This window comes from Ranitomeya variabilis, chromosome 6, assembly GCF_051348905.1.
Source record: "Ranitomeya variabilis isolate aRanVar5 chromosome 6, aRanVar5.hap1, whole genome shotgun sequence".
In the NCBI taxonomy this organism is placed as follows: domain Eukaryota; kingdom Metazoa; phylum Chordata; class Amphibia; order Anura; family Dendrobatidae; genus Ranitomeya; species Ranitomeya variabilis.
The window spans coordinates 184,764,282-184,783,658 of record NC_135237.1 but is presented as its reverse complement, the minus strand read 5'-3'; the positions used below and the strand labels follow the sequence as shown (position 1 = coordinate 184,783,658).

The following is a 19,377-nucleotide window of genomic DNA, read 5'->3' as shown; positions in this document are numbered from 1 at the left end:
AATGCCTGGTGAGTATAAGTTGTATAAAAGTGATGATTCAGTGGATGTAGACAATGAAGATGAACGAGAGCATTATCCAGTTGAATTTTTAAATAATCTTACGCCATCAGGAATGCCATCCCACAGACTTCAACTGAAAGTTGGAGCAATCATAATGTTGCTGCGGAATCTAAATACGAAAAATGGTCTATGTAATGGAACTCGCCTTATTGTTACTGGACTCCATTCTCACGTCATTCAAGCAAGAGTGATCACTGGATCAGCAAAAGGAGATGAAGTGTTCATTCCACGCATTGATTTATGTCCTTCAGACACGGGTCTTCCATTTAGGCTTCGGTGTCAACAGTTTCCAATAAAACCAGCTTTTGTCATGACAATAAACAAGTCACAAGGTCAAACTCTACACCGTGTTGGCATATATCTACCGCAGCCAGTTTTTGGTCATGGTGGTATGACCTGGGGGTTAAGAGGCCACACCGATATGACCTGGTGGCTAAAACGCAACATGGGACGAGCTCTGGGGAGGTGGTATCTCTACTGACCGCAGTCCTTAATCCTAACAACAACACTAGTAATAGCCGTGGGATGTTCCTGACTCTCCCTAGACACCTCTTCACAGCCTAAGAATTAAGTACCCCTAAAGAAGGAAATATAAAGCTATCTTGCCTCAGAGAAAACCCCAAAAGGAAAGATAGCCCCACACAAATATTGACTGTGAGTGAAGAGGGAAATGACATACACAGAAATGAAATCAGTTTTCAGCAAAGGAGGCCAATACTAAACTTGATAGACAGAGAGAAAAGGATACTGTGCGGTCAGTATTAAAAACTACAAAAATCCATGCAGAGTTTACAAAAATGAACTCCACACCAACTCACGGTGTGGAGGGGCAAATCTGCTTCTCAGAGCTTCCAGCTAGCCTGAATATGACATATTGACAAGCTGGACAAAAAGAGACATATTTGACAAAGCAATAGTGTCCAAAGCAAAAGGACAAATAAGAACTAGCAGAAACTTATCTTTTGCTGACAAGGACAGGCCATATGAGAAATCCGAGGAGAGAACCAAATCCAACCTAAGACATTGACAGCTGGCATGAACTAAAGCCCAGAGCAGGTTTAAATAACAAACCCAGGCAAGGCGATCAGTGATGGCAGCTGCTACAGCTACCTAAAGGAGCAGCAGTTCCACTCGAAACCACCAGAGGGAGCCCAAGGGCAGAACTCACAAAAATACCATTAGCAACCACAGGAGGGAGCTCCAGAACGGAATTCACAACACATGGACAACTCTACATTGCATTTTCAAGAGATAAAATGAGATCCAACGTCAAGGTGCAAGTTCTTCCTACCCCTTTACAAGGAAAGTTGCTTATAGGTAGTGTTGAGCATTCCGATACCACAAGTATCGGGTATCGGCCGATATTTGCGGTATCGGAATTCCGATACTGAGATCTGATACTTTTGTGATATCGGGAATCGGTATCGAGATCGATATTAATGTGTAAAATAAAGAATAAAAAAAAAAAATATTGATATACTTACCTCTCCGACGCAGCCTGGACCTTACCGATGTAACCGGCAGCTTCCGTTCCCAAGAATGAGCGCTTGAAAGACCTTAGATGACGTCGAGGCTTGTGATTGGTCGCGTGGCGGTCACGTGACCGCTCACACGACCAATCACAAGCCGCGACGTCATCTAAGGTCTTTCAAGCGCTCATTCTTAGGAACGGAAGCTGCCGGTTACATCGGTAAGGTCCAGGCTGCATCGGAGAGGTGAGTATATCAATATTTTTTATTTTTATTCTTTATTTTACACATTAATATGGATCCCAGGGCCTGAAGGAGAGTTTCCTCTCATTCAGACCCTGGGAACCATAGAGGATACCTTCCGATACTTGGTGTCCCATTGACTTGTATTGGTATCGGGTATCGGTATCGGCGATATCCGATACTTTTCGGGTATCGGCCGATACTATCCGATACCGATACTTTCAAGTATCGGACGGTAACGCTCAACACTACTTATAGGTAGTCAAAAGGTATTCACAAGAAATGTGGTGTACAAAAATATTTTGGCTTGATATTGTTAATAAATATATTATAGTGTCAATGTCCTTCTTTTGTCCGATGATTTATTTAAATACAGTTACAGTTCATGTAATGTGGTTTATATATTTTGATGATCTGTTTCATAATTTCATTCAATTGTATTAAGTTCTATGACTAATAAAATTTAATGATAATAAATATATTTTACCCATTATTGCATTATTCTTCAATCTTCATAAATAAACTACATACATATTCTAGAATACTACGCTATATACTACGTGGCCGGCCACGAACAATCAGCGACAGGCGACAGGGATATGGTGCCCACACTGCTAAATACTGCTTGGGCTGTTTGATATACTGCCAGACAAATAGGCCAGACAAATAGTATGTGGCTTGTGCTATATACTATGTGGCTGCTATATACATACATACATATTCTAGAATACCAGATGCGTTAATACAGGCCACGCACTATACATAACACAGCCCACTTACTATATAACATAGCCCACGCAGTATATAGCAGCCACGCAGTATATAACTCAGGCCACGCAGTATATAACACAGGGCACATAGTATATAGCACAGCCCACGCAGTATATAACTGCGCCGCCCTCTGCCTGAACAGTCAGTGCGGAGAGACGGGACGCTGAGGAGCAGCGACGAGAGGTGAGTATGTGATATTTTGTTTTTATTGCCTCAGCAGCAGCTGTCAGTATCTAGTCCTGGAATCTGTTTCTCTTGCCCTTAGACTAGCCCTTAGTTAACATGGATCTTGATGTTTCACGTCGGCCATCTTGCTTCCTGCCAAAGTTGTATATAAAGCCAGCACCTGCTCTGTTTCATTGCTTGTGTATTATGTTTTGGACCTTGTTCCTCTACAGTCCCAAGCCTGGACTTACTATCCCTGTAGGTCCTTTCCTAACGGCGGAGTCCTCTGCCAACCTGCACTTCTGGATCCCTGCCTGCTGACCAAGTGATTGCTAACACCTGACTTCAGAAACCTCTGCCTGACCACACCTGCGGTGAAGTAAGAACTCCAGCCAGCTAGTGTGTTCCTCTGCTCTGCAAGAGACTGTGTCTTGTGCACTCATTGCTCAGTGACTTTGCATGCTGTGTCGCAGAATATCAGCTCTGCTATTACTGTTTATCAGATTGACTGAACATTTATCTGGACTTACATGCTATATTGCATTCAGATCACAAATACAATCTTGCTTGTGAAAACCATTGTGTCTGCAGTCTCTTTGACCTAGCCACTGGTGTCCAGTTGTATCCACTAGTATCGTGACAGCAGCATTACATGTGGCACAATGCTGTATGGAGCGTCTATGGGGCCATAAAGAACTGCATGGAGCATTACATGGGACATCTATGGGGCCATAACTGCATGGAGCATTTTATGGGCCATCTATGGGGCTATAACTGCATGGAGCATTATATGGGCCATTTATTGGGCCATAACTGCATGGAACATTATATAGAGCAGCTATGGGGCCATAACTGCATGGAGCAGTATATGGGGCATTATATGGGGCATCTATGGGGCCATAAAGAACTGCATGGAGCATTATATGGGGCATCTATGGGGCCATAATTGCATGGCGCATTATATGGGGCATCTATGGGGCCATAAAGAACTGCATGGAGCATTATATGGGGCATCTATGGGGCCATAACTGCATGAAGCATTATACTACGTGACTGGGCAAAATACTACGTGACTGGGCAATATACTACGTGGACATGCAATGTACTGTGTGGGCTGTGCAATGTACTGTGTGGGCTGTGCAATGTACTACGTGGGCTGCGCAATATACTGCGTGGCTGCGCAATGTACTGCGTGGGCAGCGCAATGTACTGCGTGGCTGCGCAATGTACTATGTGGGTTGCGCAATGTACTGCGTGGCTGTGCAATATACTGCGCGGGCTGTGCAATATACTACGCATACATATTCTAGAATACCTGATGCGTTAGAATCGGGCCACCATCTAGTCTATTATATAATTGTCTAAGGGTCACTTCCGTCTGTCCTTCTGTCTGTCTGTCACGGATATTCATTGGTCGTGGCCTCTGTCTGTCATGGAAATCCAAGTCGCTGATTGGTCGCGGCAAAACGGCCACGACCAATCAGCAATGGGCACAGTCCGGCGGCAAAATGGCCGCTCCTTACTCCCCGCAGTCAGCACCCACTCCATACTCCCCTCCACTCAGCGCTCACACAGGGTTAATGGCAGCGGTAGCGGACCGTGTTATGCCGCGGGTAACGCACTCCGTTACCGCTGCTATTAACCCTGTGTGACCAACTTTTTACTATTGATGATGCCTATGTGACATCAGTAAAAAGATCTAATGTTAAAAATAATAAGAAAATAAAAAATCGTTATATACTCACCGTCCGTCGGCCCCCGCATCCAGAACCAGTCTTTGCCGCTCCTCGCGACGTTCCGGTGACCGCTCCATGCATTGCGGTCTCGCGAGATGATGACGTAGCGGTCTCGCGAGACCGCTACATCATCATCTCATAAGACCGCAATGCACTCTTGGGACCGGAGCCCGTGAGGAGCATCGGTAAATGCTTCGCCTGGTTCCGGGGCCAACGGAAGGTGAGTATATAACTATTTTTTATTTTAATTATTTTTTTTAACAGGGATATGATGCCCACATTGCTACTTTATATACTGCGTGGGCTGTGCAATATACTACGTGGACTGTGCAATGTACTACGTGGGCTGTGCAATGTACTGCGTGGACTGTGCAATATACTACGTGGGCTGTGCAATACACTACGTGGGCTGTGCTATATACTGCGTGGGTTGTGCTATATAATACATGTGCTGTGCTGTATACTGCGTGGGCTGTGCAATATACTGCTTGGGCTGTGCAATATACTGCATGGGCTGTGCTATATACTGTGTGGGCTGTGCAATATACTGCTTGGGCTGTGCTATATACTGCGTGGGCTGTGCTATATACTGCGTGGGCTGTGCAATATACTACGTGGGCTGTGCAATATACTGTGTGGGCTGTGCTATATACCGTGTGGGCTGTGCTATATACTGTGTGTTCTGTGCAATATACTGCGTGGGCTGTGCAATGTACTACGTGGGCTGTGCAATGTACTATGTGGGCTGTGCAATATACTGCGTGGCTTTGCAATATACTACGTGGGCTGTGCAATATACTACGTGGGCTGTGCAATGTACTATGTGGCCTGTGCAATATACTGTGTGGACTGTGCTATATTCTATGTGGGCTGTGCAATATACTACGTGGGCTGTGTTATACACTACGTGGCCTGTGTTATACACTACGTGGGCTGTGTTATACACTACGTGGCCTGTGTTATACGCTACATGGGCTGTTTTATACACTACATGGGCTGTGTTATACACTATGTGGGCTGGTATATATACTATGTGAGCTGTGTATATGCTTTGTGGGCTGTTATACACTCCGTGGGCTGTGCTATATACTACGTGGCTGTGCTATATACTCCGTGGGCTGTGTTATATACTATGTGGCTGTGCTATCTACTCCGTGGGCTGTGCTATATACTATGTGGCTGTGATATATACTACGTGGCTGTGCAATATACTATGTGGCTGTGCAATATACTACGTGGCTGTGCTATTTACTATGTGGGCTGTTATATACTTCATGGCCGGCCGCGAACAATCAGCGACAGGCGCAGTCCGACCGCGAATTGGCGCGGGATTTGAACCACGCTTCGCTGATTGGTTGCGGCCGGTCGAATCCTGTATATTCAATGTATTATTCTAAAATCTTCATAAATAAACTACATACATATTCTAGAATACTCGATGCGTTAAAATCGGGCTACCATCTAGTGAAAAATAAATCTGATTTACCAGGTTCCTTTTACATTAATGTTGTGCCTAAAAGAGATAAGTGCTTGGAACATTATATAATGCCCTGATGGAAATTAGTTATGCTTTTTCATAGCAATATCTTGAAGTTGCTATCATATGTATATACAAGTGAGCAATGGCTAAAAATATGAGCAATTTATTGTAGACTGTTATTTTTTCCACGTATTAGACTTCCATAACTGCTTTTCTGAACTTTATTCTAATTGCTAAGTGCCATCTGGCTTCATTATACTTTATTACACAATGTTCTACCACACTACTTCTTATATCATTCAGACGTCACATGAGTACTATTCTACCACTGCTCGACTGTTCTCTTTGCCGATATTTATGCAACTAATTCTAAACTTGCATCATCTGTGTGTTCTCATGCTTTAGTGGCCTGATAAATGTTTTCTTTTATGTTCTCATTTCTTTAGATGATTATGTCATTAGAATTACATAAGAAAACCATTGCAACGGGACTGCAAGTGGGGCTGCACGGTGTTGTGCTTAGTCCTAATTGAATGTTTCTATGGAAACACCTCTTCCAGTTGGTTATATAGGAGTGGAGAACAGAAGGCACCATCAGCTGGACCAGGACCTCCAGCAGCACAGAGCTCCCAGCCAGCATTGCTTCATTTGTGAGTACTATAGCAAAAGTATATTTCTTGCAGTCTTGTCTGACTTTCAAACATAGAATATATTATGTGTAGAATATACAGTAGGATGCCTTTTTGTAATATATTTGCTTTACATGTTTATATATTTATCTGTCTTTTGTACAATTTTCATTTTACAGTAAAAGGCACAATGGTTGAATTTCTGCATTGTGTTAAACTCATGGTACAACTATAACTCTCTGCATAGCATATGATCTCATTGAAAGTATATACTTTGAAAGTAAAAGTGCCTTTGAATAACTTTCCCTAAAACAAAATCGGTCTCATCATTTTCAAGCATTCATTTCACCTCTATTATGTTTGGCATATGATTAACTGTAATAAATGTATGAATTTTACTTACGGCATTAGGTATGCATAGGCTACTCATTAACTGTATTCTATTTAACAAAGTTAAAAATGGTTTAGTATACAATTTACTGGACAACATTTTTTTTACTTTTTCATGTTATCTTTCTCAACAAAACTCCTAATGAGCAATTCAAACCATTATTCTTAGAGGTTAGGATATAAATTATTCAAGGCTATTGAATAAGCCATCACATATGTGAACAATGATATGTGGATCGATTTTATGATGCTATTAAATGAGCTTTCTAGATCATACCATATGTTTAGCATATGTTCAATTAATTTTCCCACTTATGTTACAGGTAGCATAAGGACACAAAATGTAGTAAATATTCATTTGCTTAGAAATTTACTAGAAGTAATATTAACCAGCGCCTAAAAGTAAGAGTATGTTCTGCAGCTTTGTGCTCGATGCTTAACATTGGCTAGAAAATATAACATCATAATAAATCTATGTGTTGTATATAATGTCTATTCTTGTATCTATCATAGATCATCTATGTATTTGTATTAAGTATCTATATATTATTCAATTATTAAGACTATTTTACACATTACTTTTTTTCTGAATTTCTTCGGTGGGTTTTTCAAGTGTAAAAAAAACGCTGCAGTTTACACCACCAAAAGATGATACCAAAGAAATTACAGGAGAAAAATTGGTTCAAAATAAAATTTCAGTAGTTCTAAGTACAGTATCACTTTTTCACATTTATAAGTAATAAATTACCACGTTTTTAAAGTCTGCACCGATGTTTAGTAAACTTATGAATATTTATTTCTTATTTCTCATTCTTGTATACATTTTCACAGAAAGAAGAAGAAACCTTTTAATTATGTCAACAGAATTTGTGTCTCCACTGGATCCCTCAGAGGACATAGAGGACAAGGAAGAACAGCACTGTAAGCTTTTAGGTTTTAGATACAAGGATGAGTCATGCAGAATTACCTTGATCACAGCAGACAATGATTCATCCTGCTGAAACTTAAGAAACCTGATATCCCTTGCTTTCTGGTAAAAGAGCTGCTGCCAGATGGGAAGATATGGGCTAAGGTTTCTCCTCATGGGATAGGGGACTGTGCGGCTGACAAAGCATATTAAAGAAAATAATAAAATGTTTTCATTCACGTATAATTTAGGCATTCTGATTCTGTACATATTGTGCAGGATAAATGATAAAAAAAAATTAAATGGGGCATTTAGCAACTTTACAGTTTAATACAAAGGCAGAAATAAATGAAGAACAAGGCTAAATTCTTATTGTTAAATTGACTAATTGCAAGTGAAGGTGAAGAATGAAATATATGACTTTAGTAAGCAATTCTGATTGGCCAATAGGATAGATTCATTTTTTTAAATCGTGATAGATTCCATTGATGAATGATTAATGAAATTGGGTTCCATCGAGTGTTCTGCGTGTTTGAGAATGGCAAAGCAATAGGAAGAAACATTATAGAAGTATTATATATATATTTTTAACAAGGAAAAATTGCTCTCATATCCATTAAAAAAATAATAATTTCCAGACAACCTTTCTGAACAACTGATAAGGAAGTGTGATATCCAGATGAAAGTAAGAAAAGGAAAAACTTCCCAGAAAAATGAAATAGATCTAAAACCACCTCGGAGAAAAGACACACCAGCCCTACACAAGCCTCCATTTACTCCAGGTAAGGACACCATTTCTTAAAGGAACCCTAAACTTAGAAATGAATGCTAAACAGTTTGGTAGAAATCTTGCAGAGAAAACAAGGGTTAATTTACTACTGACCTTTTTCATTATTGGTTAGGAAAAGGCTATGGGTTAGAGCTTAGCAATATTTTTGGCCTACTGCAGACAGGTCAGTGGAGGAAGCCTTTTAGACCAGAAAGAAAGGAGGAGGACAGGGAACATCATGGATCTTCTGAGACACTTAGGGAGGAATTATTTATGTTTTTCTCATACCATAAATCACTGATATAATATTATTAACTTTGTATATTGTGCTTGATAACATCTATGACAATCTCTTGCCTGGATATGATATCGCTAAATAGAATTAAGGAAGTAATTTCTGTCTTCCAATTCTGGAAGCAGTTTAGTGAGCAATTTAAGAGGTTTATTTTATTTTTATTTTCTTTTGTGTAATTTTTATGCTTAGGACTCCTGTAACTTCATTTTTGAAGGAAACATACCAACAACTCCCCAAATCTAACTTATTTTGTGCATTGCTTTCCATGACTTTTTACTACTGTACCTATTGGGGTAAAAGGTTAATAATCTCTCCAAAGCAGCTTGTGTTTATGTGGTATTTTTGTTGATTAAAGATTCATTATAACAAAATAAAATGTGCTCTAGATTTTTCAGAGCTATTATTAAAACGGTTTGATGAAGTGGAAAAACAACAAAAGAATATGCAAATTCCATCTGTTCTAAATAAAGACTCAGAGTTGAGAAAACCAAAGAGAAAAGATACTCCAGCACTGCACACTTCACCTCTGATCCCAGGTACAATTGCTCTACCTAGTCACTGTGATAACTTTATTATAAGCCTACATAGTACTTCTAAGTAATTTAAGTGAGGCAATACTAGATTTTAGACAATATCAGATTTCACAAAAATGAAGTTCTGAACTTTACTTCCCTGATTAAATTCCCATGATTTTAATTATCTAAAGGGAACCTGACAGCCAATTAGAAAGCATTATTATGGCCTATATAAAAGCAGAAGCAGGGAATGAATCAGTTAGTTTGTGGCTAAGCCATAGAGATAGGGAAGGAAAGCAAAAATCTCTGAACAGACTGTGCATATATTGTGTGTGACAGCACAGCAGTGAAGAAGATTTGTATGTGAAGAAAAGAGGATGATACAAGGATATAATTAATAGGAAGGAAGATATAGGATAGATGCAATTGTCAGCTGCTGCTGCTTGCTTGATTAGTATAGTTATAGCTGCATTTCATTTCCCCTTCCCATTGTGCATTCATTCAGGCCACTAATATTGCTGAAAAAAAACACATTTACCGGTAACTCTAACTGCGTTACAAATTGTATGTCACAAACTATTTTTTGCTCACCTGTTATGTTAGTTTTATTTGACACTGCAGTCAGTGTGTGCTATTGTTTTTCAGGTGTGCTGGGTGCTAAGCATTTCTTACATGATCCTTACTAAAATATGGAAAAGTGTGGTTCAAAAAGATGAAAAAGTTACTTTTAATGTAGTACACAATATATGGTAGCGAAAAAGTAGCAATGGCAATGGTTGGGGTAATGTATAAGAAAAATGTATGTATAACACAGCATACAGCAAAAAGAATATGGGAAAAGCAAGGAGCAGTAGAATTTCCACCCCTGGCAACAGCCGTCTAAGCAGTAGTGCTACCAAATTCATGTCACAATTTTCCTCTCTTGCCTCCAGTTTCAGTCAGGAGGAAATAGAAGAAATTATCGACTCTCTGGCACATCACTCATCTCAGTCATAGCAGAATGATGTTACTGCAGAGTATGACAACTTCATTTGGACTCAGTTTTCCACGCACTCCTCCTACACCACCGTAATAGTTAATTTTTTTCAATTCTATGAAAGACATCTCCATCTTTCCTGGCCACTAGTATCCTAAAGTGCTCAGGACATTTCCCACACTGACTGTCAGGGTTGATGATGATGATGATAGTATCTCGTGGACAGAATCTAGGAACAAGGTCAGGGTGCCAAAGAAATAATGTAATTAGAGATGGAAGGTGATGGCATTGGCTATAAAGTGTTGAGCCAATGTGTGGTCTAAAGATCTTACAGGGTCAAATCTGCTTTTTCTGCAGTCAACTCAGTAGCAGGTGATCCTCTGGTCATGGTGGTAGCAAGTCCTATGTGTGGTCATCTTGAGAGTGGGATTTCTTTTCTGTGATTCTAGATAACCAATCTATTGTAGAGTGCAGGCTCTGTAAACCAAAAAAATAAGCCATAGACATCCCAGCATAAATTGACAAGGAACTACCACTATTTTGTAGATGAAGCAGTATCACTTGCCTACTTGGAAAAGCAAGCTGACCAGCAATATGAGCAAGCTTCAAGCTGTCTTCCTTCTCCATGTGATCATCTTTCTTGTTGCCAAGGCACATCATTAAGTAGTGCCTGGCCATATTCATAATGATGATCATCATCATTATCTTCATCTACCGCTTTTCATTCTCATATTGAGCTCTCAGCAGTAATTCAAATGTATGGTCAAGAATCATCATGATTCCAGTCATCTGTTTGCGTGGAAACTCACAACCCACATGTATGTGAAAGTTCACATTACACGCTACCCTACCACAAGGATTCTGTTGCTTTTTGCTAATAAATTATACCTTGCACTTAGTCTCAAAGGAGAATACCTAGACACCATTATTTATTAAAGAAAGACATCTCTATTTTATAATCTTACATGACAAAGACCATGACATGCACCTTTATATTGTTGTTGTGCTACAAGATGCACTCTACAAGTGCTTATCATTAAAGTAGAGTCATCAAAAAGTTAATTTATTTCAGTTCTTCAATACAAAAAGTGAAACTCATATATTATATAGAGTTATTACAAACAGAGTGATCTATTTCAAGTGTTTATTTCTGCTAATGGTGATGATTATGGCTTACAGCCAATGAAAATCCAAAAGTCATTATCTCAGTAAATTAGAATACTTTATAGCACCAGCTTGAAAAATTATTTTAAAGGGAACCTGTCACCTGAATTTGGCGGGACCAGTTTTGGGTCATATGGACGGGGTTTTTTGCAATATGCCTTTCACTGGCGTGTACTCCGGAGGACAGAGAATGAACTTCAGTCCAATATTACGGCCAGCATGCAGCCAGCGGGTAAGGAAAGGGTGAATCAAACACCCGAAAACCCCGCCTATATGACCCAAAACTGGTCCCACCAAATTCAGGTGACAGGTTCCCTTTAAATCCAAAATGTTTGCCTAATGAAATGTATGTTCAGTAACTGCACTCAATACTTGGTCCGGGCTCCTTTTGCATCAATTTCTGCATCAATTTCTGCATCAATGTGGCGTGGCATGGCGGCGATCAGCCTGTGGCACTGCTGAGGTGTTATGGAAGCCCAGGATGCTTTGATAGCAGCCTTCAGCTCATCTGTATTGTTGGGTCTGGTGTCTCTCAACGTCCTCTTGAAAATACCCCATAATGTCAGGCAAGTTTGGTGGTCAATCAAGCACAGTGATATTGTTGTGTGTAAACCAGGTATTGGTACTTTTGGCAGTATGGAAAGGTGCCAAGTCCTGCTGGAGAAGGAAATTTCCATCTCCAAAAAGCTTGTTGGCAGAGGGAAGCATGAAGTGATCTAAAATTTCCTGGTAGAGGGCTGAGCTTACTTTGGTCTTGATAAAACACAGTGGACCTACACCAGCAGAGGACATGGCTTCCTAAACCATCACTGATTGTGGAATCTTCACACTAGACCTCAAGCAGCTTGCATTGTGTGCCTCTCCACTCTTCCTCCAGGCTATGGGACCTTGATTTCCAAATTAAATGCAAAATTTAGTTTCATCTGAAAACAACACCTTGGACCACTGAGCAACAGTCCAGTTCTTTTTTTTCCTTGGCCCAGGTAAGACACTTCTGGAGTTGTCTATTTGTCATGAGTGGCTTGACACAAGGAATTCGACACTTGTAGCCCATGTCCTGGATACATCTGTGTGTGATGGCTCTTGAAACAATGACTCCAGCAGCACGCCACTCCTTGTGAATCTCCCTCAAATTGTTGAATGGCCTTTTCTTAACAATCCATGTAAGTCTGCGGTTATCCCGCTTGCTTGTGCACCTTTTTCTACCACACTTTTTCCTCCCACTCAACTTTCCATTATTATGCTTGGATACAGCACTCTGTGAATAGCCAGCTTCTTTAGCAATGACCTTTTGTGGCTTACCCTCCTTGTGGAGTGTGTCAATGACTGCCTTCTGGAAATCTGTCAAGTAGTGTGGAGCGATACCTTCCGATATCGGAAAGTATCGGTATCGGATTGGATCGGCTGATATTCAAAAAATATCGGATATCGCCGATACCGATACCCGATACCAATGCAAGTCAATGGGACCAAAATATCGGAATTAAAATAAACCCTTTCTTTCCTTGTAGGTTCATTCTACATGAAGGAAAACAAACTAAGAATAATGTAGGATGTATTGGGGGAGGTGGCGGAGACATTAAAGGCATATAGGTTTAGCCCAATCAAATAGAATAGCAGGAATTTTTTTTTTTTTTTAAGACGTTCGGAGTTACAAAAATATTGACTATGTTAAGATTTTTTTTACTTTGTCAGATATTGATGTTTCACTACTTCCATGCCCTTCACCACCTTTTTTACCTGAGATCCCACCTCGCAGTGTCGTCTAATGTAATCACACTGCGGGTCTGGGATCCATTGGCATGTGCAGTGTATATCTATGCCTCTCACTCCCCTCTTTCCGGCTTCTTCAGACTGTGTGGCATCACGGCCGTGGCATGCTATTAGGGATCAGTTGACGGTGCACAGTCTGAAGAAGGCGGAGGGAGATGAGTAAGAGCCTGAGGTGAAGATATGCACTGTGCATGCCCATGGATCCCAGGCCCGCAGTGTGATTAAATCAGAAGAGACTGCGAGGTGTGATCTCGGGCAGCACAGCCGCACAGGCGCAGGCAGCCTGACAACAAATGATATCAGAAGATGGGCAGCGCTAAGTGCGCATGGCCATGGGATAACATAACAGCGCAGGCTATGGGACAGATTCAAACAACGCTGAGGAAGCGGTGCACGGCACCAAGGGGGTAGGAATGACGGCTGTGCTGCGTCCCATTACGAAGGAAAGTCCCACCTCCGGGACGGTCTCACGGTATCAGGGGACACATTTTATATGTGTTAAGTTCTGCGTGTGCAAGAAGCTAAACTAAAAGAGCTACCTTTTCCTTGTGCAGCATTATTGCTGCACATAGTGGCTCTTTCAGTAACAAACGCCTGGGGGGGACAGGTTCCCTTAAATTTCAGTAGTTGTGTCAGCGTGGCGGTCGCAGGACACATTGCCGGCTACACAGCTGGGGATCAGCTGACGTTCTAAACCCAATAACACTGGGTCATGTGTTTTGACTGTGCAGACGACACTTCTGAGCATCAACTGGCAGTGTTGGAGCCCAGGGATTACAGTTCAGGTGGTAGAAACATGAACGCAACAGGAGACCTGGATACTGTAGCCAACCAATTATTTAATCTAGAAGAGGAGTGGCAAATTCCTGCGAGATCCAGGCCTTGTTCATTTTCAGAAAAGTAAGCCGGTCAACGTTATTGGAGGATAGTCGCATGCGATAGTCTGTTAGTACACCACCTGCGGCACTAAAGACGCATTCTGATAATACACTAGCAGCAGGGCAAACCAGCACCTCCAATGCATATTGGCTTAGCTCTGGCCATGTATTCAGCTTAGAGACCCAAAATTTGAAGGGAGAAGAGCCGTATGGGAGTACAGTAAGAGGGCAAGACATGTAGTCTGTCACCATCTGACGGAAACGTTGCCTCCTGCTGACTGGAGCCCTCTGTGATGGTGTAGACATGCGTGGCGGGCACACAAAACTGTGCCACAGTTGGGCCATACTGGTCTTGCCTTGTGCTGAGGCACTGCTTCTGCTCCCTCTTTGTGCACAGCTTTCTCCACTGCCTCGACGCACTGAGCTGCTTTGTAAAGCACTAGCAGCACTGCTCTCATTTGGAATGGAGAAGATGATGGAATTCACCAGTGTGTCTTGGTACTCCCGCATTTTACGCTCCCGGTTCAACGGTGTTATGAGGCTTTGTAAGTTGTCCCAGTAGCAAGGATCTAGGGGGTGTACACCCAATAATCAGCCGTGTTGAGAATGTGGGCGATGCAGCGGTCGTTTCTCAGGCACTGCAGCATGTAATCAGCCATGTGCTGCAGACTGCCAACTGGCCAAGAAACGCTGTCCCCTGCTTGAGGCATGATCTCTGCCTGCTCTGCATCACCCCACCCTCGCTATACACACTGACTACTGGAGAATTGTGTAACTCCCTCCTCTGGACCGATGTCTTCCTCCTCCATTGACTCCTCCTCATCCTCCTCCCAAGGTGTCCCCTGCCTAGGCCTTTGTGAGGAATCACGTAGCGCTGACTGTCCAGAAGCTGATGGAATTGGTGACTCCTCATCCTCCACCTCTTCCACAACATCATCCCTTAGCGCTTGCAGTGTTTGTTGAAGCAGGCAGATAAGGGGGACAGTCATGCTGACTAGTGCATCATCTGCACTCGCCATCCACGTGGAATCATCGAAGGAACGCAAAACCTGGCAGACGTCCTTCATAGTGGCCCACTCAGTGGTTGTGAAGTCTGAACGGCGTGGAGTGTGATTTCCTTGCGCCTGATGCAGCTGGTACTCCATTACTGCTGGCTGCTGCTCACACAACCGCTCTAACATATGTAACATGGAATTCCACCTGGTGGGTAGGTCACATATGATGCGATGTTCCGGAAAGCAGAATCGGCGCTGCAGAGCTGCAATGCGCGATCTTGCCATGCTGGAACGCTGAAAGTGAGCACACTCTAGGCGGACCTTGTGCAGCAGTGCATCAATATCCGGGTAGTCCCTCAAAAAACTCTGCACGACCAAGTTGATCACATGTGCCAGACATGGGATGTGAGTGAGGTTGCCTAGGGCAAGAGCTCAGATTTCGGCCATTGTCACACACTACCATGCCAGGCTGGAGATTCGCTGGCACAAACCACACGTCGCTCTCCTGCTTGATGGCATTCCAGAGCTCCTGCGCTGTGTGGCTTCGATTCCCCAAAGAAATTAATTTCAAGACGGCCTGTTGAATTTTGTCCACAGCTGTGCTCATGTCGGTCATAACAGGTAAACGTTCACGGGTCCATGTGGAGGTGGACTGTGACGGCTCCTGCAGTAATGATTCTGAGGAACTTGTGTATGAGGAGTCAATGCGTACAGACTGGATTCCTGCAATCCTTGGAGTTGGCAGAACACGTCCTGCGCCACTCGCACGATCTGTACCTGGCTCAACAACATTAAGCCAATGGGCAGTGAGGGAAAGGTATTGCCCCTGTCCATTGTGACTGGTCCACGCATCGGTGGTGAGGTGGACCTTGCTACTGACAGCGTTCAGTAGCATGTGTTTTATGTGTCCCTCCACATGCTTGTGCAGGGCAGGGACGGCTTGCCTGCTGAAATAAAAGCGGCTGGGCACATTGTATTTTGGGACTGCCAATGCCATCAAGTTACGGAAGCTGTCAGTCTCCACCAGCCTGAATGACAGCATTTCAAGGGACAGTAGTTTTGCAATGCCAGCATTCAGAGCCTGTGCTCGGGGGTGGTTTGCCAAGAATGGCCGCCTTTTCTCCCATGCCTGTGCTACCGATGGCTGTAGACTGGGCTGGGAGTGTGAGGATGACTGGGAACTTGGTGCTGTGGGTGGAATTACACTGGTTCTCTGGACAACAGTGCCAGAAGTTCTTCCATGGCAATCCTGTGAGGAAGCCGAACCAGCAGTGTGTGAGCTGGAGGAAGAGGCAACAACACGAGCTGAAGAGGTGGTGTGTGCCGCTGTTGGTTGGCCTAGGTCTTCAGTGTGTTTTTGTAACTCCACCGCATGCTTGGTCCGCACATGTTTCCACATATTTGTCGTATTGAGGTTGCTGACATTTTTCCCTCTTTTGACTTTCTGATGACACACCTTGCATTTGACAAAGCAAATGTCATCTGCAACTGTGTCAAAAAAGGACCAGGCACTACAAGTCTTGGGAGCGCCCGTTTTGGCTTTTGGAAAAGGCATGCTCCTAACGGGTGCCGAAGTGGAGGCTACAGGAACCGCAGTCTTCCCCCTCCCTCTCCCTCTTTGACCTGTTCGGGGAATTTCTTCCTCAGAGCTGCTCCCACCACCTTCCTGTACCTCACGCCACGATGGGTCAAGGACCTCATCATCTACACTACCCTTGGCCCCCTGTTTCCAAGCCAAGAGATTCAGAGAACAGAAGTAGAGATGGCTCCTGTCCTGGGCTCTCTGACTGCCTGGGCAATTTGGCAGGTGGTGAAGAGACAGATGGGTGCTCTCCCGTGCTCTGTGCCTGAGAGGATGTGGCACTAATTGAAGTCGATGCGTTAGCTGCCATCCATCTGACAACGGCTTCAATTTGTTCTTCACGCAGCAGCAGTGTACGGCGATCTCCTACAAAGCTGCACATGAAGGACTGTTCCCTGCTGAAACTGGGTGATGATGCACAGAATCCCCACGTCCTCTCCATGCTCCGCGCCCACGCCCACGTGCCTTACTCGCTGCCTTCTTCATCTTGGTTGACTGATAAAGATAAGCAGAAAAGTACTAAGGGCTTAGTGTGCTTATTCCTGAACAGCTCCTAACAGGTATATGAAACACTAATTTTCTAAAGTGTGGACTAGACTTTAATATGAGCTAATGTGGCCTACACAACTGTAAAGTGGTGTGTTTGGTTAACTTTATTAATTTTTTTTTTCTTTACAGAACTGACTAAAAAGTGAGCTGCACTCACACACAGACCGCGCAGACAGCCGTGAACGGCGCTGCAAGGCCAAAACAAGCTCCTCTATGTAATCCTATTTAGCGTTTTTCCACAATCTAGCAGGATATGGAGGGAAAGCCACTAATAGGATAAATTAGAAAAAATGTGCAGCAGGCTGCACTAATTGAGAAACAGACAATGGAACGGTATGAGGCAGTCACGCACCCTGAGCTGACTACAACTGACTGTGGCTGCAGACAGACTACAGAGCGATGTGCACTCACACACACAGAGACCTTGCAGACAGCTGTGAACAGCGCTGCAAGGCAAAAGCATGGATATCACACAGCGGTTGCTAAATTAGCCTTGATAAAGCACAATGAAGCAAATCGCTACCTATAAACTGGCCCTCAGTCAGAACACAGCGTCCTGTCCCTAACTGAATTCACAGAGGAATTCCGATACCGCAAATATTGGCCGATACCCGATACTTGCGGTATCGGAATGCTCAACACTAGTGTTGAGCATTCCGATACCGCAAGTATCAGGTATCGGCCGATACTTGCGGTATCGGAATTCCAATACCGAGATCCGATACTTTTGTGGTATCGGGAATCGGAATCGGAAGTTTCCAGTGTATGGTTCCCAGGGTCTGAAGGAGAGGAAACTCTCCTTCAGGCCCTGGGATCCATATGAATGTGTAAAATAAAGAATTAAAATAAAAAATATTGATATACTCACCTGTCCGGAGGCCCCTGGACATCACCGCTGGTAACCGGCAGCCTTCTTTGTTTAAAATGAGCACGTTCAGCACCTTCCATGACGTCACGGCTTCTGATTGGTCGTGTGCCGCTCATGTAACCGCCACGCGACCAATCACAAGCCGCGACGTCATCCCTCAGGTCCTAAACTCCCTTCTATGAATTTAGGACCTGAGGGATGACGTCACGGCTTCTGATTGGTTGCGTGGCGGTCACATGAGCGGCTATTTCACTTGAAATAGATCACTCTGTTTGTAATGATATAATATATGAGTTTCACTTTTTGTGTTGAAGAACTGAAATTAATTCACTTTTTGATGATATTCTAATCTAGTGAGAAGCACTAGTGCCCGGTGTCAGCTGTCGGAATCCACTGAAACCCGTCGGTTATCGCCCGCACACCACCTGTGTGCGTAGGTGATCATGATGACGTAATGATTTGTCCATGGTCAAATTGGCCCAGGTCACATGCACGGCTCATTAGGTCCGATGTCAGAAAGGGCTTAAATTATCGCAGCTCAAATCTGCTATGGCTGTTGGAACAAGGAAAGGAGAAACAAAAACGCAGAAACAAAAATTCTTGGATTTAAATAACAGTGTAAACAATAATAGTACTGTATATTTGATACCTAATATGTTTCTAATATTCCACTAATACAAACAGATAAAACAGATGAGATTGATCCTATATAAGTGATACAATGTCAGGAACAGGCTGCTGTAAATATCTAATTTTCAATTGCTTGGAATTGTAATCAGGAAATGAGATGATGAGGCAGAATTGTGACATGACAATATTTGATTAATTCTTTTAACAGGAATGTTGTGCCAGGCCACTTGAGAGCTGCACACTTAAGATTGTACTTAAATAGCTTATTAATGAATTAATGAAGCACTTATTGGAGATGCAGCGCTAACCAGTAATATATTGCTGAAGCTGCAGCAACTTCTCTTAACATAAGCCTAATATAAATCAAGGGTAGATTGTACGTCTGAGACATGACTATTGTTAATTTATTAATGTGTTATTTATTACATCTCCTAATATCACAAAAAAGCAATTAATAAAAAATATCTAAGGGTTGGATAAATACTATCCAGCATATTATAATGCCTTGTGGACAAGATCTCGTGCCATGTCAC

The 19,377-nt window shown here is 42.8% G+C and overlaps 1 protein-coding gene across 1 annotated transcript in view; it reads left to right on the top strand.

Moving 5' to 3' along the window:
• Positions 1-19,377, top strand: part of PPP1R17 (protein phosphatase 1 regulatory subunit 17) — a 38,785-nt gene that overhangs the window by 7,767 nt on the left and 11,641 nt on the right. The window contains exons 2-5 of the mRNA XM_077267604.1: positions 6,371-6,574; positions 7,775-7,864; positions 8,489-8,632; positions 9,301-9,450. Of these exons, the coding sequence (XP_077123719.1) occupies positions 7,798-7,864; positions 8,489-8,632; positions 9,301-9,450 (361 nt within the window). The 5' untranslated portion in view covers positions 6,371-6,574; positions 7,775-7,797. The remainder of the gene's footprint in view (positions 1-6,370; positions 6,575-7,774; positions 7,865-8,488; positions 8,633-9,300; positions 9,451-19,377) is intronic.